The sequence below is a fragment of the Antechinus flavipes genome, chromosome 4 (genome assembly GCF_016432865.1).
Source record: "Antechinus flavipes isolate AdamAnt ecotype Samford, QLD, Australia chromosome 4, AdamAnt_v2, whole genome shotgun sequence".
Classification (NCBI taxonomy): domain Eukaryota; kingdom Metazoa; phylum Chordata; class Mammalia; order Dasyuromorphia; family Dasyuridae; genus Antechinus; species Antechinus flavipes.
Genome location: NC_067401.1, coordinates 135445808 through 135468218, shown reverse-complemented (window position 1 = coordinate 135468218; position 22411 = coordinate 135445808). Strand labels below are relative to the sequence as shown.

Below are 22411 nucleotides of genomic sequence, written 5' to 3'. Positions count from 1 at the left end.
ATTCATCAGTCTCTATACTCCCACTCATTCAAATCTTTACCACCTTTCACCTGGGTTATTAAAATAGTCTCCCCATGGATCTCCCTGCTTCCATCATTTCCCACTTGTAATCCATCCCCATTTAACTGTCAAAATAATCTTCCTAATGTTCAAGTATGGCCCTGTCACTCTTGTTCAAAAATCATCAATGGTTCCCTACTGTTTCTAGGATAAAATGTAAATTCCTTGGGATGGCATAAGTTTTTCTTGTCTTACATATGGCTTTTCATTCCACTGAACTAGCTAACTTGTGGTTTCCTGAACCAAGCATTTTATCTCCAACCCTACTGGCTTCTCACACCTTCCATCCACACACATACTTGGAATGTGCTCCCCCTTTGCTTTAGTCTCTTAGAATTAGTACATTGCCTCTTTGGCTCTTTAAGATGCCAACTTTCACGCAATGCCTTCTTGATGCTCTCCTAAAATTCTCTCTCCCTCCTATCTCTTGTGCACAATTGTTTTATATATTGCATACCCAAGCGGAATGTACTCTTCAAGGGTAGAGACAGATTCTTTTTGTCTTAGTATCCCAAAGCCCAGTACATTGAGCTTCATAGGAGTTGGGTTACCCATTCTGCCATTTACTCAAACTCAATATGCCCCAAGCTAAAACCATCATTGTTTCCCCTTCTCACAATTTTCCTGTTTCCAATGATTAGGCCACCCAAGTCACCCAGGCTCAAAATGTCAGACGTCCTCAATTATTCCTTTGTCTTAATTATCCCTTATTATTAACATGGAGAAGTAGCATGGTATAGTGACTAGAGAGCCAGTGACAGATTTTGGAAGACCCAGGTTCAAGTAATACCTTGATACCTACCCATCTGTCTGTGTGACCCTGAAGGAATCACTTAACCTATCAGGAATCTATCTCTATGACTAGAAATTGCACTGTAGTTGCCAATCTACATTGATAGGCCTTTTTTTTTTTTAATCAAAAGTTCCCAATACCAGTGGAATTATAAGTCTTGTCCAAAATGCCCTATTCCCACTCCTCATCTCCTCAGACCCATCCATCACCAAGTTCAACTCTTTCTTTAGAATATGTCTTCCATCTTTCTCCTGCTCTTCATTCTCCTGACCACCATGCTCATAGAGGTACTTTTGGATTCCTGCCTCAGTGTCCTAATGAAGAGCCCTTCCTCCACCCCCTGTTCAAAAGCCCGTTCATTAAACCAATCAAGGCTATTCTTAATTCACTTTCATGTGACCTTTCTACTCCAGCTAATGTGGGCCTTTACATGCTATGTTCATACTCACCTCCAAGAACACACTCACAGTTTCTCATCACCTGGCCTAATCCCATCCATCCCTTCCAGGGCTCAAACTAAATCCCACCTTCTTTTTTAAAAATATTTTTTGGGGGAAGGCAATTGGGAATTGAATGATACAGCTAGGTCTGAGGTCAGATTTGGACCCAGGGCTTCCTTCCTCTAGGCCAGCAGTCTATCTACTGTGCCAACTAGCTTCCTCCCCCTTCTTCTTTAACCATATTCACAGAAGATCAGAGGTGGAAGGAACCTCTGAGTTCCAAATTAACCCTCTCACTTAGAGATGGGGGACAGGGACAGGAATAAGCATTTAAATAGCACTTACTATGTGCCAAGTATTGTGCTAAACATTTTACGAATATTATCTTATTTGATCCTCAACAATACTGCTAGGATAGGTGGTTTTTATGCCCATTTTACAGTTGAGAAAACGGAATCAAACAGAGATAAAGTGCCAGGCTCAGGAACTATGGATTATCACCTAGCTAACTCTAATAATAAGGAAACTGAGGCTCGGACAAAGAATGTCTAGGTCACTGAGTAAGTTGGTCACAGAAAAAGGAAAGAATCCTTGATTTCTATCCTGGGCTCTTCCCATTATACTCCATTAACCCATTCCTCCCTCCCAGGTACTTCTCTTTCTCTGCATACTTACAGCCAGTCTTCCTGCCCCTCATCCTGGCATCTGGTCATATACTTCTCAATGAGGTTTACTTGGTTCTTTCTTATGGGGTTAGCCTTTTCTTCCCAACTAGACTTAAGTGCCACCAGGGCAGAGATCAGGTCTCATTCATTCATCTTTGAAATTCTCTCAAGCTCTGGTACAGGACCTAGATTAGCATAGGGTTGGGACTTTTGACTTCCTTGGCATATGGAATTCCCTAGTGGGAAAATTCCCTCTCCTACTGTAAGTCAGCACTTTCTCTGGAAATTATAGTCTTAGTATTGCCTAGATGGGTAATGAAGTGATTTGTCCAAGATCTCACCATCAGTATGTGTCAGAGGTAGGATCTGACCCCAGGTATTCCATGGATGAGTCTCTATCCATGACATCAAACTGCCCATTGGAATGGGCTCTTGATATCTTTGGGTGCTCAATCAATACTTTTTGAAAGACAGAATGGAGGAGCAAATAAACACATGAATGAATAATACTGAAACTTGACATTGTCTTCTCCTTCATTCATATTCTTCCAATACAACTTAAAGTCTGACTACCAGGCGAGCTGGGAGATTGACAAGCATGATGGTGCTATCTGGTATGAATATGAGGTAGCTGGCACAATCCAGTACCTTTTATCTGCCTGTGATCTAGTCAAGATTACAAGTATAGTGGGGAATGTCAAGCATTGGCAGGACTGAGAAAGTCCAGGATACTTAGTTGGGGGTGGGGTAGGAAAAAGGTCATTAGTCAATGGACTCCTCATCCCTTCCCAGACCATATGCCAGGGCAGCAGTCTCTAAGCCAGCTCAGCATCTCTCCTTGAGTCTAACTGACATGTGGTATTGCTCTGAATATATACAACCACAGAATGTAAGTAGCATCCTTTAAAATGTGATCTCTCATCAAAAGGATATATATATATATATGTATATATATATATACACATATATATATATATATACACACACACATATCTATGTAGGTATATATTAAAAGTGTATGCATGTATATACATATAACATACATGGAAACGTATATATATGTCTGTGTGCATATATAAATTATTAGGGTATAGAAATCTATATTTGTAATTAATCATATATAAATAATCATAAAAGCAACTAATTGTATACAATTGATAATTATTATTAATATATTGGTGTCATGATAATTAATATATTAATGATATGTTAGTTAATTGCATTAATAACATCTTGCTATACCCCAGTAATTAATGCTGATTATACGCTGCTCTTAGATTTAGAGAGATTAGATTTAGGGGAACTATGTACCCTATATTTGGATGAAAAGGAGTCATATAATGTTGGAATTGGAAGAGAGACCTTAAAGACCATCTAGTCCAACGTTTTTTAATCTAGGGATCCAAGAACTGGTTAAAAATTATTCTGATAACTATATTCCTATACAATTGATTTCTTTGTTAATCCCATATATTTTATTTTGCAGATTTAAAAATATTTTTTCCAGGATTGTCAAGAGAATCCATGTCAAAAAAAAAAGAAGTTTAGAGGTTAAGAACTAGTGAGCTTGTTGATTCCCTTTATTTTACAAATAAGAAAACCAAGATTCTGAAGACTAAAAAGTGGCAGTGCCATTTTAAGGATAAAACTACAGTGGGAGTGGGGGTGGGGAATAAGATGAACCTGAAGCCAGGAGAGATTAAGAGATTTCAGCCACACACTTTTAGAAGTCAAAAAAATCAGGATTTGAACCTAACCTTTGACTCTAAATCAATTGCTCTTTCCATTATTCCATGCCAAATAGTAGGGAAGACTTTCTAGGTGGAAAGCAGGAAAGAAGGCCCAAGGAACTGAAAAGTTAATATACTACCATATCAGATTAATGTCAATATCTCCCAAATTATAGTTACAAGTCAGACTATAGACTATAGACAATAGATGAGAAAAAACTTGTCTACTAGCAAGATGGAAAGATTCTTTTTCAGAAATGCATGACCTGTATAGAGATATAGAAACAATTTAAAGGACAATCCTTTTGATGGCAACAAGGATAAGCAAGATTGCTCTTTTCCTAGGCTCTTTCTCCCTCCTTAAGGAGATTTTTCCAGAGTAACAAAAAAAAAAGAAGCTTCCCTAGAGACAGGGAATATTTTTCCCCTCAAATTCTGACCCCCAATCTCCTGAGTTTTCCAAGAAATGATCCTTTTTTACTATTTGGGAGAAATGAACATGATTACTATTCTATATACAAGAGGCTATAAGAAATGTGCAAAAAGTTTTCCCCATAGAGTCCATCTATGACCTAATCAATGGGACTGGAACCTTTGTCCACAGGCTGATTTTACTGGAAGAAGCTCCAGAAAGAGCTCTAGCTCTGGATGAAAGGAAAAACCAAGTGTTGGGCATTGCTCCAGTAAGGGGAAGGATGCAATAGAATTTTATCCAGATTAAATAGGAACCAGATAGAGGACAAAGAGGTCACTGAGCCAGGAAATTGTGTCTCTGCCTCAGTAGGTAGAATGCCATATTGGGAAAAATCAGGGAATGTAAGCAGACTTAGCCCACTCCCCATTTTAGGTAGAGTAACTGAGTAAAAGAGAGGAGATAGGCTGTTCAAGTTTAATGACTAATATAACCAAGACTTAAACACAGCTCATCCAATTAGTAATTTAGTATTTCTCACTTTCACTTGTCTCCTGCTTTATAATTGAATAATTTTATATGCTTTCATTGTTATTTTCCCTTTATGCCAATAAAGCCCCTTTGGAAAGTCAACATCTGTTTCCTAGAGAAGACAAAGAAAAAGAAGGAAGCGTCCAAAATGGGATAGACAAGAATTGGTGGGCTCTCTATATAAAAGAAATCAGATGTCAGTGACTCTCAAGAATCATAAAGTGAATCAAGATCCACTACACTTGATGCATGTCTACCCAGTTAGATTTAATGTTGGAGAACCTGTTTCCCTTCCTTCCCAGGCTTCCTCACAAACAAGTCATAAAACTGAAGAAGAGGGAGAGAGAAAAATACATTTGCCTGGAATCATTGGACAAATACGATGGGGAGATGACAGAAAACAGGGGTGGGGAGGAACCTCAGAACTCCCTCATCCTGTCCCTAACAATGGAAACATCTCAGGTTTTCATGCCCAGCTCCAAAAGGTCAATTCAGCTTGAAAAGTCCAAAGTTAACAGAACCAGAACAGGCACCTGGTCAACCATAAACTCTTCCAACTCCGACATCAGGTCATCTGATAGCTGAGGTTTTTCGGCCCATGACCCGGTCCACCACATAGCTGTACAGAGGATAGCGAGGGCTCTATCCTTGAAAAGGCTTGCTTCTGTCAATCAGCCTTTCACTTACAACCCCAAATCATCATCAAGTAAAATATAGGATAGGACAGCGTTTTTCCCCAAGGCAGCGAACTACTCTGATGGATACCAGGCCTCAGAGCCAAGGCCACTATTCCTTTTCTTCCCTGGGAAAAGCAAACAGGATTAAGTTTTCTCCCAGGCACCTAAGAGTCCAACAAAATTGGACTTTGAGAGTAATTCCAGTGTCAACTGCCAAGTTGTCTCTTGGTGCTGCTCAATCCTCCAAGTTCAACTCTGGAAGACTCTCAAGCTTGGAGGATCAGTGGCCCTTGGAACCCTTGGGTGAAAAAGATCAGCAGCCCAGGAGCTCAAAGACTAACAAGAGCATCTTTCCCCTTCCGAGCATCTATGCCCAGCACAGCCTCTCACCTGTTCCCGGAGCCGGTCCTGCTGGCCTCTGAGGGCAAGGGCATGCTGGGGGTACTTGCTCTTCAGGTGGTCCATGAAGGCATCTCGCTTGCGTTCTGCATCTGCCTTCTGCAACCCACTGAGTGCCTCCAGACTCTGGGCTGCGATCACGGTGTGCCTCCTCTCAGAAGTGTGCACGAGCCCCACATTGGAGAAGCGCCGGCCCCCACTCCCCCCACTTCCCCCACCCCCAAGGGTCCGGTACTCTCTTGGGTACTCCGCATCATCCGCAGACAGCATCGGGGGGCTGCTCCGCTCAGGATCTGCAGGGGGTAGGGAGGAGGGAAGAAAAAGGAGGGCACAGGCAGGGTCAAAAATGGCCCATTGGATGGTCCCCACCTTTACTGGCTAGGGGAAAAGGAGGAAGGAGTCTTGGTAGAGAAAAAAATGAGAGGTGATGTTGGAAGTAAGTGGAAGCCTAACAGGGCTGAATTTCTTCAGCTTCTCCTCCCTTCTCTCTTTCTTGGGATAATATGGTCAATGAAAAGGACCTTAAAGCCCTTTAATTTATGAATGAGGAAACTGAGGCAAAGGGGGAATTAAGTGACTTGCCCAAAGTTACATGGATAGAAAGTATCACAGGCAGGATTGGAACCCAGAGCTTCTGATTCCAGAGATAGTTTTTCCCACGATCCCATTTTCTTGATGGGGCTGAATGCAGAAAGGGATCTATTTAAAAACAATTCTTCTGAAGAGTGAAAAAAGAAAATTGTCAGTTCTTTCTTCAAGCAATTCTCAAGCTCTATCTCTAGGGCTGGATCTTGGTGTTGCTCTTTCACCTTAATTCACCAGATGTGGGGTAGAACTAGCCTGATCATGAGGGGAGATCAGGTTAGGGCACTGTGAAAAGTTCACCAGCCACATCCAAGGAGAAGGAGGAGGAGTTCAGAATAATAGGGCGCCTCCCAGAGAAGGGATTGTGGAGTCCCCCTCCCTTTCCTCACCCATTCCCCCTCCCAAGGAGAGAGACAGACAGAAGGACAAACAGGAGAGGGGCTGGTGACAGAAGACAGTGTGAGAAAGGAGAAAGCAGACAGAACAGTTCAAGACTCAGTGCCCTCATTTCATGTAGAGCCATCCATCCCATCCTTCAAGGTTGGCCTTGTTTAGGAGCAAAGGGTAGGAACTTACAGGAGAACACACAACATGAAGAAAGCACAAAAAAAAGGAACAGGCCGAGGGTTGGGTTGGCTATCTCTCTCTCTCTCTCTCTCTCTCTCTCTCTCTCTCTCTCTCTCTCTCACACACACACACACACACACACACACACACATATCACTACACCACTGCTCTTTAATAAGTATCCATTTTGACACTATATTCCCCCTACTCCTCTCAATTCAATCATTCCCCCGCACCCCAGCTCCACCTTCCAGCAGAAGCCACTGTTTCTTACCATACCATCCGTGCTTTGGTGTCCACTGTAAGCTTCCCAGGTGCCCAGCAGAGACTGCTCCCTTCCCACCTCTGCCTTGTCGTCTCACACCAGGTTCTACTTAGCCTTACATAGATCTCTAATCATAAGTAATCACACATCCATCATGGCTCAGCCCCACTCTATCTTGTCCTCCAAACACATCAAAACCAGATGATCTAGTCTCTAATCTATCCATCAAGAAGTATTTATTGAGTACTAATGAGCCAGTGTGGTAAGGGAAGAGCACTCTCTTTGGAATCAGACCACCTCATTCCAAATTCTGGCTCACCTACTTACTCCTTTATCTAAGCAAATCATGTCTCTGAGCCTCAACTTCCCCATCTGTACAATGGTTTCCAAGGTTCCTTCTGACCTTAAATCATATGATCCTATTTGTTGGCCACTGTAAGGAACAAACCAGAATAGCAGGACCTAGCCTCTACCTTCAGAGAATTTACAACACCTTTGAGGAGGCAAGGCACGAGTACAATCTCATATCCCTTCATTGTGCTCCCTTACTCCCTCTCTCACATAGTAAATGGATAAGTCTACCTGGGAGACTTATTTTCTGAACCACTTCCTTGGAGTGGGGAAGCAAAAGAAAGGGAGGGAGAGAGAGAGCAAAGGGAAGGGAGGGAAAGAGAAAAGAAAGGGGAAAGTGAGAAGGGAAGAAAGTGAGGGAGAAAGAAAGGGAAAGAGTGAAAGAGGAAGAGAGGGAAGGAAGAAGGGAGGAAGGAAAGGAAAGAGAGGGGAGAGAAGGAGGGAGGGAGGGAGAGAGGAAGGAAGCCTGCTTTTAGAAACCTTAATGAATGCTTGGTGCCAGTCGGCCCCAGCCAGGTTTTCTCCATCCCTCGCTTCCTCTTTCACTTAACCACCATTCATTAGCCATGCCCCAGTCCAGACTTCTGGTCTGACCCACAAGGAATAGGAGGTTTTTAGAGAGAGAATCTAGCAATGCTTAGATTAAATCTATACTTATTGTTAGCTCTTGGTTAGATCGCTGAATTTATTATGGGATTTAGAACTAGTATATCCTTAGAAATGATCTAATCTAATTCCTCCATTTTATGGATGAGGAAACTGAGACTCAAGAGAAGGAAAGTAATGAGTACCTAAGTCCTAGAGCCTGGAGTATCAATCTTAGCTTTCCCCCTCCTTCCCCATAACCAGTTATTTTTTTACTCTCCTGCACAGGGAAAAGAGGGAAGGGGGGGTGACAGTGGGGGGGGTGGAAAAGAGAATTGAAGGTATATTAGGGGTTGAATCTAGGTCGGAATCTCTCAGTCCCCAATCTGATCTGACCTGGGACCTGAGTCTCTGAGGAGTGGATGGTAGCAGTGTGGGAATGGTGTGGGACCTTCTGGGGAGGTCGAGTTCTAGGCTTCTCTGAGAGCTGAAAGGCTATAGCCGGGCACAAAGGCAGGTATTTCCCATCAGAGTCTGATGGGATTCTACTCAATCTCCGCCTCCCTCCCTTCCCCCCACTTCCCATCCTCCATAGCTAGTGGAAGAGGAGTGAAGAGTTATGGTGGAAAGGGATTGGGGGAAATGATCTGAATCCTAAAATGGCTAACACTTTACTCCCCTCCTTTCCCTTTCCGTTAAGCTGGCTTCTGCCCCCTTCCTTAGGATCATAAGTCTAGAGCTGGAAGACAACAAAAAAACAATAAGAGAATAAAAAAAGACATCCCATCCCCATCCCCAGTAGTGGGAAGCATGGCAGCGGAGGAAATTGGGGAAAAGGGGAGAAAAAAATCGCTCCTCCAACTTTTCCGTCTGTCCCACTCTCCCCCCTTCCCCACCCCTTCCTTTGCTCCTGGACAGCTCGCGGCTCCCTTTCCCCGGGTTACACCAGCCCTTTCCCGCGGTTCCCCAGAGCGATGGGTACAGACGGGGATCTCTGAGGCAGCCGCTTACCAGGCCTGATCCGCCGCAGAGTAGGGATGTGAGCAGGTGAGGGCCTGCCGAGGTCAGAGGGGCTGGGAGCCTGGCCCGGCCCTTCTCCCTCCCGACCCTTCCCCTGGGGCTAGCGCGTGGGTCGGAGAGGCCTCAAGCCCCGGGGTCGAGGCTGGGTCCTTTCCCCAGCCCATCCAGACCTAGCCGGGTCCCAAGGTCGCCCGGAACGAACCGAGGGGTGGGCAGAGGGGCTGCTAGAGCCGAGGTTGCAAGCCAATCTGACGGATCTCACGGCCCCACTTTATGACTGCAGTCCCATAAATCTCCGGCCGCCGGGTGGGGAGGGGGCGCAGGGAGCGTGGCGGTAGCTGTAGGGAGCGAGGAGGGCCGCGGCGGTGGCCGCCGAGGCGGTTTGGAAGGTGCCCCGCCCAGAAAGATGCCCCCCTCACGCTCTCTCTTGCCAGGGTAAGCGGTCAGGGTCGCTATAGTCCCACAGCATCCCCACCCAAAGCTGAAGTAATCACTTCCAAGCCTGTCTGAGCCCATCCCCCTTCCCAACACCTGGGAGAGTGAAGGACAGGAACTGGGGCGGAGGACAGGGGGATTGATGTTCTCTAGGCCCCCTCCAGCACTCCTGGGACTCACATCCCGAAGGACCCCGGGAGGAAGGGGGAGGGTGAAACGTGAGAGAAAGCGGAGACACACTCCCCCTTCCTTAGAGGCAAAGTACGAGGCTCCAAGGACCTGAGGGAGGGGACTCGAGTGTTTGCCCTTGGGGGCAGTGGAGAAGTACGGCCTCGACATCCTCGGGGAATGCCAGGTTGGTCTTGGGCAGGGCGGCTAGTTAACACATCCTCAGGCCAGCACGGGAATGGGCATTTCTTCCAAAACTAAGGGAGGCTGGGGCTGTAAATGGTGAAGGTCCTCGTCCCCTCCCCCGTCCCCCTTTCACTCTGGGAAAAGAGGGCTGGGAAATCGGGGAGGGGGAGGCTCCGATCGGTAACCCACTGGGATGAAGCCCAGAGAGAAGTCAAAGGTAACCTTCCGCCTCCTGCTGCATCTCTCCTCCCTCCCCTTTTCGTTTTCCTGCACAACAGGGAGGGCTGTGTGGCCCTTCCTCCTCCCTCCTCGCCGAACAGCTCCAGCAAATGACCAGAGAAATCGATTTCAATCTATCAGGCAACCTGAGTGAGCCCACAGCCCCTAAGACACCAAATCAATGTTTCCTGTTACATTGGGGGGTGGAGAGTGGGGGGGGAAGGGAAAGGGAGGGATGGCAGGGCTGCAGCTGAGAGCCAGGGAGCAGCAGCCGACCTCGCTCTTCCTAGCCCATTGTGGCTCAAGGTCCCGGCACACTGTACTGGAAGATGCACCAGGCTGGAAGGGCTGGGAACCCCCTCTAAGGAATGGATCTGGGGGGTACTTTGGGGATAGAGGGACCAGGGCTGGAGGGTGGAGCTGGGAGAATTTCTCTGCTCTCTGTCAATGAATAACATACAAATTGTATGCAAAGCAATATGCAAATCAACACCTGTTATTTTTGAGTCACTGGTGCTGGGTACTTTGGGGAGAGGCCTTCTGTGCGTATGTGTGTTGGGGGGGGGGAGAATTCAGCAACGAGAGCTCTTGGTACTGCTGAGACCCACCCTCCAGCTCTGCTGGTGAGTTATTGGTGGGGGGAGGACCATGACTGGAGTTGCTGGGGATAGAAAAAACAAAGGCGAAATCCCCCCCCTCCCAGTAGCAGAGCTAAGAATAAAGGCCCAGTACAGGGCCCAAGCAGTTTTTATAAGAAAAAAAATAATAAAGTAAAAGACTATATTTATGGATTTGACTTATTTTTATCACCTACTGTATTGTTTAACATAAAATAATTATAAACCCATGATTAAAATTAAAAATCACAAATTTTTAATTAAAAGATCTAGTAGGTTATCAGACTATACCTTGTCTTTACCCTAGATTCCACAATCTGTTCCTTCTTCTGGCTGTCACACAATGATGTTCCAAAATGGATCATCCAAAACGCTGGATAGAGGAAGAGAGCAGAGGAAAGAGAAAGGAGAGGGGAAGGGGAGAAAAGAAATGAAAAAGATGAAGGGAGAGATGAAAGAGAGAACAGGAAAAGCAATAGGAGGGGGGAGACAAAAGAGAGAAGAAAGAGAAAATAAAGGAAAGAAGAAATAGAAGAGGAAAGGAGGATAGAAAAAAAGGAGAAGAGGAAAGAGAGGAGATGGGGAAGAGAAGAAAGAGAAGAGAAGAAGAAAGAAAAGAGAGAGAAGAAAGCAAGAAGAAAGAGAAGCCAGGGAAATACTACAGGAAAGAGGAAACAAGAAATCAATCAATAAAACTTCATTAAAGGAAATAGTGAGAGAAAGAGAAGATAGTAGAGGGAGGGAGAGAAAGAAAAGAATCAAGACAGAATAGATAGCTCTCTCTTTACTTATCCAGATTCCAAAGTGAACCCCTCATCCCAGACTCTGTCAAGGTCCTGATCAAGGCCCTGGGGTTCAGGAACCCAAATTCTCTTGTCTCCTAAAAACAGCACACTTGAGAGGTTTCCAAATCGGAGATCTCTGTGAGTCCCTCAAGAACCCAAGCGTCTGAGACTTTTATATTCTCCTGAATCAGCCATTCTCCCAATCCAGGATACCTTCCTATTTTACCTCTTTGCCAGAACCCCTTGGAAAAAGGGAAGAGACTGTGCCTGGGAAAAAGGGTACAATGCCTGGGTGTGAGCACTACCTGTGTGCCAAGCATGTCAGCTCACCTCTGTGCCCAAATCAACAGTTGGGTGTGTCTGCAGATAGGTGTCAAGGGAACAAGCTGGAGGAGGGGGCCGATGAGAGGGGAATGGAGAGAATGAAGAGTGCCCCAAAGAGACAAAAGCCCAAGAGGAGCTGGATGGAAAAAATAGGATAATGTCTCTAAAACAGTCAAATCGACTCCCTAGCCCAACACCTGGTTTCCCGATTCTGCCCAAGTTCCTTCCAGCCTCCACAACTGGAGGAAGAGGTCCCAGACTCATCCAATGGGAGCCTGTGGCTCAGCCCCAGGGATGCCCTGAGGCTGCTGCCAGGGCCAATTGTGGGTGATGGCTCCATCCTGAAACCCTTTGCTTACTGCCCTACCCCTCTAGCAAAAAGCACCTAACAAAGGGTCTCTAGTTCAGGATTTGGGTAGAAGGCAGAGTTCAAGTGACTTTAACCAGCCTAGCTGGAGAAGTGGTCACCTAGTCCTGCCTCTCATTTTACAGAGGGGGAAACTGAGCTTCAAAAAATCATTTACCCAAGAGTATAGGGAGTTAGTATAAAGGAGGAGTAGAACAGAGTCTCCAAAAAGTCCAGTGAATACATGAAAGTCTTTGGCCAAGTACTGTCCAAGGTCTTAGTGGTAACATCCTAAAGCAGGGGAGTCTCTCGACCACTTTATATCGTCTTACATTTTAATTAACTATGAGGAAAATCTGCATGCAATTATGTGTGTGCTCATGGGTTTACACCAGTTTCTATGAGTCCCTGTGGCTACAGGTCTATGCTTCTGGATGTTAGCATGTGTGTGTGTGTGTGTGTGTGTGTGTGTGTGTGTGTGTGTGTGTCCATCCCTGGGTTTGTCTGTCCCTCTGGGTCATTGTGAGTGTGAGTGTGTGTGTGTCTTCCAAAAACTATCTTTTCCGCCAAACCACAGCAGCCTGAGTTATTTTCCAGGCAATTGCCTTTCTGTAAACATTCCTGTGTAATATCCCCCCAAATGGCTAATGCCCACTGCCATCGCCCTGATGAGCTGCCTATCTTTCCAACAAGAGCTGCTGAAAGGCTGAGGGGAGGGATGAAAGGGCAGGAAAAGAGGGAAGTGAGGGATCAAAAGACAAAAATCTCTCTTGATGAATGCAGGGCCATCTTCTCTCTAAATGAAGGGGAAGGAGAGAAGCCGTTCTGCTGAATGACTACTCCCAACTGAGCCAAAATGTCCCCACCCTCTTCCTGATTCAAGACCTGTCCTCAAGATATCTGACACATCTGGAGAGGAGGAAAAGACACAGTGAGAGAGCTGGAGAAGTGGATGGGATACTCCCATTCCATACCACTTTAAGTGCTTTGGAAAGCACTTTCCTCATTGCACAAATCTGTGAGTTTGAGATTTCAAATGTTATTAGCACGATTTTATCAATCAAGCAAATAAAATGAAGCTAGGAACTAGGTAAATCCTTCAGGAAAACCCAAGAAATTATTGACTATCAGCAAAGGATTTAGAGAAGACGACTTAAAACCAGGAAGTGGCTCAAAGGATTGAATATTGGTTATGAAATCAGGAAGATCAGGCTTTGTATACTGCCTAGATACTTGCAGTAAGACTCTTACAGAAGTTTTCCTTTTAAAAAGTTACATTAACTAATGCTATTTAAGCTTTAACAGCAGTTAAGTAAGACCTTTAGGTCATCTATACTAACCAGCATAAAGCTAATTATAATTATGTTATGAATCCTGGCTTTCAGGACATCTAAGGGGCAAGGTGGATAGAGCTTAGGCTCTGGAGTCAGGAGGACCCGAGTTCAAATGTGACCTCAGACAGTTACTAAATGTGAGATCTTGGGTAAGTCACTTAACTCCAATTGCCTCAAAGGGGAAAAAAAAAAAGAATGCTGAGTTTCCTACTCATGATCTGTATAGCTTTAGGCATAGATTGGACTGTCTCTTCCAATTAAAACTTATATGTGCAATAGTGATTAAATAAGAATAGGTAGGCAATAGTCAATTATTTAACAAACATTTATTAAATGCTTACTATATGCCTGGTGCTGTGTTAAATGATGGGGTTATAAAGAAAGACAATCTGGCTAGACTCTTTGAGATTATAGTCTTGTCTAGCCCTGGGATCAACCATGAATCCATTGGTCCCAGTATTTCTCTCCATTTAATAAACTATTGAATTGGTCTCTAAAAAAAAAAAAAAAAGAAAGAAAGAAAGAAAAGAAAGGCAATCTGTGCCCTTCAGGACACCACATTCTAATGAGTAAGATAATATGTAAAGAACTGTTAAATAGAAGTGTATGTAATGATAGCCATCTGGGGGGAAAGGAAAGAAAAAAATGAAATTTACAGGATAACATATATTTAAAAGAAATAGATTTGTAGTTTCATGTGCAATCATCTTTTTAAAAAATTCTATGTTATGGAAATGCTTGTTTTATTTCCTAAATTAAAAATAAAATTAATAAAAATTTTTAAAAAGAGAGAGTATCTTTCTTTCTCTAGGGAGTTATGCCTTCAAGTTGGGAGGAACTGAGTTCAAATGTGACCTCAGATGCTTACTAGCTTCCTTTAACCTTAATTGCCTCCAAAAATTAAAAAAAAAATGTTTTAAAAGAGAAACAGATGACAACTTTGGAAAGAGTAGTTTCAAAATTTCAAGGATTTTTGAAGAGAGGAAAAAAGGTACAAGTTTAGGCAGATTTCTCAAGGAGTTTGGTTATAAAAGAGAGAAAACATATATAATGATACCTAGCAAGAGCAGTAATATGAAATTACTTTTTAAGATGGAGGAGACATGGGCATGTTTGTAGGCAGTAGGGAAGAGGCCAATAGACTGGGGTGGGGGGGGATTGAAGATTAGTGAGAGAATGGAGATGATAGAAGGAGCAATCTGCTGGAGAAGATGGGATGGGACAGGCTCATTGATGCATACAGAGGGGGTTTATCTTGGTAAGTATAAAAGACATTTCATGTGAAACAAGAATGAAGGAGGAGATTGTGGCAGAAGGCGTATGACTGATGTAAGATAAAGAGGAGCAGAGAAAAGGGAGCTCGTGACAAATGTTCTCAAATTTTTCAATAAAGAATGAGGTAAGGTCCTCAGCTAAGAAGGTTAGGGGAGGGACATTGTGGGAGGCTTAAGGAGAAATGAGATTTGGAATAGCCACTGCACAGAGTAGGATCATGAGTCAATTAGGAAAGAGCATAATGATTATTCTTCCTCAGTGCAAGAGTCTACTTCAGATTAACCAATTTGTAGTGGACTCAGTCTACAGGATTTCATGATTTCCTTCATCTCTGTCCAGTAACACATAAATAGAAGTAAAAGAGTTGGAAAGATTTGACGATGTGTAATTGGTAAATTTTAAAAGGGGGAAGGGATTCAAGCATAAAGTTGGGTTGATTCATCAGTTAAGATAGGAATGGTAGAAGAGAAAAATTTCAGAGGAGATTATGAAGGACTCAGAGAAATCTCTACAACATATAGAGAAAGTGATAGATTTGGAATCAAGTTCAAATCCTGATTGCTAATTATTGCCTGTGTGATCTTGCCTAAATCATTTAACCTCCCGCAGTCTTGGTTTCTTCATTTGTAAAAAATTAAGAGGTTAAGATTACTAAATCTTAAAGGTTCCTTCTGGCTCTAAAAACCACACTCTTTTAAAATTTCCCACAAACATGGAAGATTGTCAAAAATTGTTTCACTTGGCTAAAAAGTCAAATAAGATTTGTGGTGAGATTCCAGCATAGATGCATAGGAATGAATATAGTAGACTGTCTATCCACGGATGACACATGTGAGAAGGAAGAATTAGCCAGACAGCAATCCAACAGCTCTCCTCCTGAGTTGAGAGAGCTTGAATTGCAGAAGTGGGAAATTGGGGGTGGTGGGGAGGCAGAAGAGGGTTAAGAATCTTTTGATATGGACAGCAACCTCATACCCTACCAGGGATCCAGAAGGTAATTCAAGGAGATGTTCTCCTTAGCATTGCCTGCTGCCCAGGTACAAATGGGCATGAAGCTTGGGGAGGATTCAAGTGAGTCTTTGATTATGCTAGACTCCACCACCCATACACACCCATACAACCTGGGAGAGGGAGTTGAATTGCTCCACTTTCAAGAAGAGAAAACCAAAACCATGAGAGGCTCATAGATTGTTCCCTAGGGAAACAGTTCAGAAGTCACAAGAAAAGGCAGTGACGTGTAGGGATGGGAGACACACAGAGAGTATTAGTGAATTTGAGTCTCACAGAAATAAAAAACACAAACCAATTTGGGCAGATTTAAAACCCACCAAAGGCCACTTAGCTGGTAAATGAGAGGAAATTTAATTAAAGGGCCTCATCAGCATCGAGGCTGGAAAAATGTGGAAGGCTTACCTGCTTGAATAGATGCAATTGCACCTTCTAAAACTTCTAATTTTATATCCCTTACCCCCAGGTCTCAATATGTTGGAGTAAGAATGGGAGGGAGACATGAAATCCCTTTAGAGAAGAGGAATCCTGACCTGCTACCCCATTTCAGATGTTGTTCACTTCTCTTTTGGAGACTGACCAAATCAGCTGCATAGAAAAAGGTGGCAGTTGATGCTGCTTTTCCCTACCTCCCTTAATATCCCCCTCCCAGTCCATACCTAGATCATAGCATCCTCCCTGATGTTGTAACTATTAAGAAATGAGGTGCTCTATAAGGATCTAGGGAGGTGGAAGAGGAGGAGGAGAGACAGGCTGAGGAAGGATGCCTAACTTGCTCCTAAATCTGGTGCCTAGAGATGAAAACCTTTGAGTGGGATCTGGGCCACAGAAAAGAGCTGGGTCCTTGCCACTATAGTTTGGAGAATGTGACAGGAGAACACGCCAAGCTCTAGCACCAGCTTCTCCAGCTGTGCCCAACTCTGGCTGGCACAGCCTGGGATTTTTGCCATTTTGTCTGCAGTGGGTAGAAAGAGCTACCCTTCTCTTTTTCCTTTCCCAAAGGCCATATGTCCCCTTGCTAAGGCACTGGAATACTAAATTTCTAGCTTTTCAGGACATTATATTAGTCTTTTCCTAATTATTTTTAATTTGGGGAACTGTGGGGAAAAGAGAGAGAGATGTGGCTAGCTTGCCAGCCTAGGTTAGATTATATCAAACCCCTCTCCTAATGGTTGAGGGGGTATTCATATCATATTCAGCTTGGCTCATTAATATGTCACCCTCAAAAATTAAGAATTAAGAACTAGTCTCCATATATTCAATTAGTCAATCAACAAGCATTTATTATACATTTGTTATATATAGTGAAGGTTGGGGAGGAGACATGGAATAGACACGGAACAGATCCTGATTTCTAGGAGTTAATCAAAAGGAGAATAATATATGCTCAAATAACAATGATACAAAGCAGAAAGTGGCAATTACAAGGAAGAGGTCTGGGCAAAGGCCATGAGAAATTTGAGGAAAGAGATCACTTTCAGATGGGCAAGTCTATAAAGCCTTCATGGAGTTTAGATTTGAAAGAAGGGAGAGAAATTATCAAATGGGAATGAGAGAAGGAAGAAGGGGATAAGTAGGGGAGTATTCTCCAGGTAGGGAGAATCATATGATCGTTGGATTTTGAATAGAAAGGAAATTAAAAAATCATTTTAATCCAATTCCTTCTATAAGAGGAGAAAAACAGAGGGTAAATGACTTCCAGATAAATAAGAAGCAGACTTGATATTCTGATACAGGATCTCTGGCTCTCAATCTAAAGCTTCTACTAGCCCTGCTGCCTGTACAGTGTGAACAACGAAAGGTGTGAAGAGAAAGGAAGCCAAGATAAGAAAAACCAAAGATGGAGAGTTTAGTTTCTCAAGATCTCCTGTCTTGGCCCAGGCTTGTTTCCTTTGACTAGGGCATCCTTGAAGATGGCAAGTATCAGGTGCCTCCAACAGCCAAATGGGATCAATAATTCCCTGTGAACCACCCAAAGACTTTTATTTTGTGTGTGTGTGTGTATCACTGACTATCTAGTTAAACCCCTGGATCCCTTCTCAGAATGTTTTAAAATGCATTAAAGAAAATACACAGGGACTCTGATAAAGCCCCCATTTTAAAATATATGGAGAACTGAGCCAAATTTATAAGAATAAGTTATTCTTCAAATGATAAATGATATCAAAGGATATGTACAAGCAGTTTTCAGAAGAAGAAATTAAAGCCATCTATAGTCATATGAAATAATGCTCTAAGTCACTATTGATTAGAAAAATGCAAATTAAAGTAACTCTGAGGTACACCTTACACTCCCTGATTGGCTAAGATGATAGGAAAAGATAACGATAAATGTTGGAGAGGATGTGTGACACCAATACATTGTTGGTGGAGTTGTGAATTCATTTAACCATTCTAGAGAGCAATTTGGAACTATACCCAAAGGGGAATCAAACCCTTCATACTCTTTGATCCAGCACAACCACTTCTAAGTCTGCATCCCAAAGAGATCATAAAAAAATGGAAAAGGACCCAGATGTACAAAAATATTTATAGCAGCTCTTTTGGTGGTGGAAAAGAATTTGGAATTAAGGGAATGCCCATTAAGTGTGTGACAGCTGAACAAGTGTGGTATATGAGTGTAATGGAATACTATTGTTCTATAAAAAGTGATGAGCAAGCAGATTTCAGAAAAACCTCTAAAAACTTACATGAACTGATGCTGAGTGAACTGTCCAGAACCAGAACATTGTACACAGTAATAGCAACATTGTGCAATGATCAACTTTGATAGACTTAACTCTCCTCAGAAGTGAAATGATAAACAATTCATGATGGAAAATTCTATCCACATCCAGGGAAAGAACTATGGAGTCTGAATGCAGATGGAAGCATATTATTTTTACTTTTTTTTGTTTTTTTCTTTCTCATGTTTCTTCTCTTTTGTTCTGATTCTTCTTTTACACATGACTAATGTGGAAATATGTCTAATATGATTATACATATAAAACTTGTATTAGATTGCTTGCTGTCTTGGGGAAAGCTGAAGGGAGGGAAGGAGGGAAAAATATGGAGCTCAAACCCTTATAAAAGTGAATGTGTACATGTTATTAGAAAAATAAAATATTATTAAAATAAAAATACAGGAGGTTACAAATGAAAACAATTCTACTGAAATATAGGCGATAAATGTATATATATACATATTTATATATGTATGTTGTCAAGTTCATGGACTCCAAGTTAAGAATCCCTGCCTTTCAGAAAGGGAAAGTTTTGAGCTCCAGTCCCTGGAAATGTAGGAAAGAAAGCAGCTTGGGAACATGCACGTGACCCCTACCAAGGCTTCTCGGAAAGCTTCTGTCTAGGGAATCCTCCCTCCCCCAGACCCCACCTCCCAAAAGAGAAACAGACTAACAACCAGAGGAGAGATTTAGCAACAGGACAAAAAACAGGCTTACAACGCTCACAGAATCCACTATCCCTCATCGCTATCCCCAGTAAGCCCAAGAAAGAAGCCAGGACTCAGGGAAGATAAATTTTTCTTTGATGAGGTCCCAGTTTCAGCTCATAATACTGACATCCATATACTTAAAACTCCAATCTGTACCACTCCTCATTCCCTGTACATTCCTGTGTTATCTTGCCTGTGGGCATCTGTAGGACTGTTGCCTATAAATATAAACTATTATATGAATTATTATATTATATAAAATATATATACTCTGTACCAAGGATGCCTTCTCCTCCCATTCAATTCCTACCAGGTCTTTAAAGCCCAGCTTATATGCCACCTCCTCTAGGAAGTCTTCTTTGATTGTTATGGGTGTTAATGACTTTCCAGCCCCTTTCTCCAAGGCCTGTACTTTGTCCTTCTGTGTTCATTTATCACATACTAATATACAGAATAATAGATCTATTGGTTTAGTGGCAAGAATGATGGATCTTAAGCCAAAGAAGTTGGATTTTGTGTCTGCCACACACTACATGTATATCTTTAGACAAATCATATAAACTCCCCAGACCTTGGGTTTCAATAATTTCTCTTCTTTCTCCAAAAGTCTCAGAGAATTTTCCTTTTTTTTTCCCCTGAGGCAATGGGGGTTAAGTGACTTGCCCAGGGTCACACAGCTAAGAAGTGTTAAGTGTCTGAGGCCAGATTTCAACTTTAGGGCTGGTGCTCTATCCACTGCACCACCCAGCTACCCCATTTTCCTTTCTTTTAAACAGCCATTCTTTAATCAATGAAATTCAGAGATTTTAAGTAACTTCCTTAATGGACCAAGTTTCTTAACTTCCCAAAACCTCAGTTTCTTCATCTATAAAACAAAAGGTTTGAACTAGGAACTTCTGGTGTCCTTTCCAGATCTCTCATCCTACAGTTGATCTTGAAGGCAAATTTAGTCTCATTTTATAGGTGAATATATTTTTTTAATTGAGGCAAGTGACTTGCCTAAGGTCACACAGCTAGTGAGTATTAAAATTTGAACTCAGATCTTCCTAACTCCAGGGCAGGTGCTCTACCCACTGCATCAACTATCTGCCCCACAGATAAGTATAATTGACTTGCACAATATAATTGAAGTTGCGCAGGTAGTGATTGACCCAGGTTCCCTGAGTCCAGTGACACGTGACATGTGCTAAGTTTGTACATCATCTCCTTCTGCTAGACTTTGTTCCATTAAGGCAGAGATACTAGCTAATCTAACCCTTTTATTGTGGGTTTTGTGGAGCTCATCAGCTCCATTATTAGCTTGGTGAATGAAACTGAGTTCAATATTATCCGCCTCCCCATCTCAGGTGATGGTCAGTCTTTGTCCTCCCTTGTGGAGATCAGTGAGGTTTCTCCTCAAAAGCACTTCTGCAAATGAATCCCTTCCTCCTCTTTCAAGTCCTGCTTACATGTCACTTCCTCCTAGAGATCTTTTCTGGTTGTTCTAATGACTCTCCGCCCCCTCCCAAGACCTCATTTCTAATGCATTTGTCATACACTGGAATATAAGATCGTTCTTACTTCCTACCCTGTCCCATCCACTGCTCCTGGAGAATGATTGGTGCAAAGCCCATTGGAAGAGAAAGGAAACTGATTGGATAAGAAAGGGAAAGTCAAGGAAAGCCAACTTCTCATTTATCCCAGGCTCTTTTGCTCCCAGAACCATGATTGTGGTATTAAAAAAATAATAAGTTTTCTGCTAATAAGAATTTGGCTAATTGGCTTCATTGGGGGAGCGGTGCAGACAGGGATGAGTGTGTGTATGTGTGTGCTGGGGGGAGGTGGTGGATGTCACCCCAGTCACCAACCCAGAACCCAGAACAGCTAAATATAAGCCTGACACATCCCCGCATTGCCAACTAAGAAGCCATCTCCTCCACATCATCTCTGTCGCTCTCACTCTCCCGGAGAAGGTGTTGTGTCAGCTCCCTGTCTCCTTGGAGAAGCAGTGGAGAGGAACTCAGACAGGCAGAGAAAGAGAGGAAAAGGGAGGGGAAGGTTTAGACCCTCCCAGACTTGTTATCACTAGAGAAGGTTGGCAAAGCACGCCCTGGTATCACCCAGGGGGTTCTGGGCTTGCCAACTGGGAGGGGGCCAGCGTAGCTGTGCTGCAGGTGGGGCAGAGTGGAGAGGCTGCCATACAAACACACCCCAGAGCTCCCCTTCACTGAGAATGCACAAGAGAAGCTGAACAGAGAACTGAACAAGCAAAACCCCCCAGTGAATGCCGCAAAAAGGATAAGGGTTTTGGGTCAGCTAGATGGAGCAGTGGATAGAGTAGCAGCCCTGGAATCAGAAGGACTTGAGTTCAAATGCAGCCTCAGTCACTTATTACTGCTTAGTTGTGTGATCCTGGACAAGTCACTTAACCCCAATTGCCTTGGGGGAGAGAATAAAACTTAGACTTTGGAAACCTTAGAATGGAGCCCAGAAGGTCTCCAGAGATCTGTGGAGAGGCCCCTAATCTTCAATCTGTTTTTGAATCAATGGAAAGAATGGACAAAGTGCAGGATTTGGGAGTCAGGTAGTTCTGGGTTCCAATACTTCCAACATTCATTTTTTAAATAAAATTTTGAGTTCCAAATTTTTATCTTTCTCATTCCCTTTTCCCCTCCCCAAGATGGCAAGCAATATAATATAGGTTATATGTGTGCAATCATGTAAAACATCCAGTCTTTCCTCAGACACTTAATAGCTATGAGTAAGTCACCTAAGATTTCCCTATCTATAAAGTGGGCATAATAACATCCATAGCATTTACCCTATGGATGATAATGAGGATCAAATAAAATACTGTGAGTATGTTGGTTTAATGACCCTTCAGAGTTTTATACATTTCAGTTATTATTATTATTATTAGGAAGGTAAGAGGTTAGGAATAATATATATATATGATATATATACATATATATATATATATATATATATATATATATATATATATATATATATATATATATATATATACACAGACCACTTTCCTGTTTTAATTAAAGAGAAGTTCCTTTGGTGGCGTTACTAGGGGACTCATCTCCTCTGTATGGTCTAGTCAGAACTTTTTTTCCATGTAGTGCTAGCAAAACTTCCCCCCAGGGAGATGGGCCAAGACTCCACTAAGACATCATCCTCAACAAACTTAGAGGATCTTCTCTTGACACTTGA

At 42.9% G+C, this 22411-nt stretch overlaps 1 protein-coding gene across 3 annotated transcripts in view; it reads right to left on the bottom strand.

Moving 5' to 3' along the window:
• SRCIN1 (SRC kinase signaling inhibitor 1) overlaps positions 1-22411 on the bottom strand; it is a 115896-nt gene that overhangs the window by 55451 nt on the left and 38034 nt on the right. For all 3 annotated transcript variants that reach the window (XM_051994666.1, XM_051994668.1, XM_051994667.1), the window contains exon 2: positions 5699-6000. In XM_051994666.1, coding sequence (XP_051850626.1) covers positions 5699-6000 — 302 coding nt within the window. The remainder of the gene's footprint in view (positions 1-5698; positions 6001-22411) is intronic.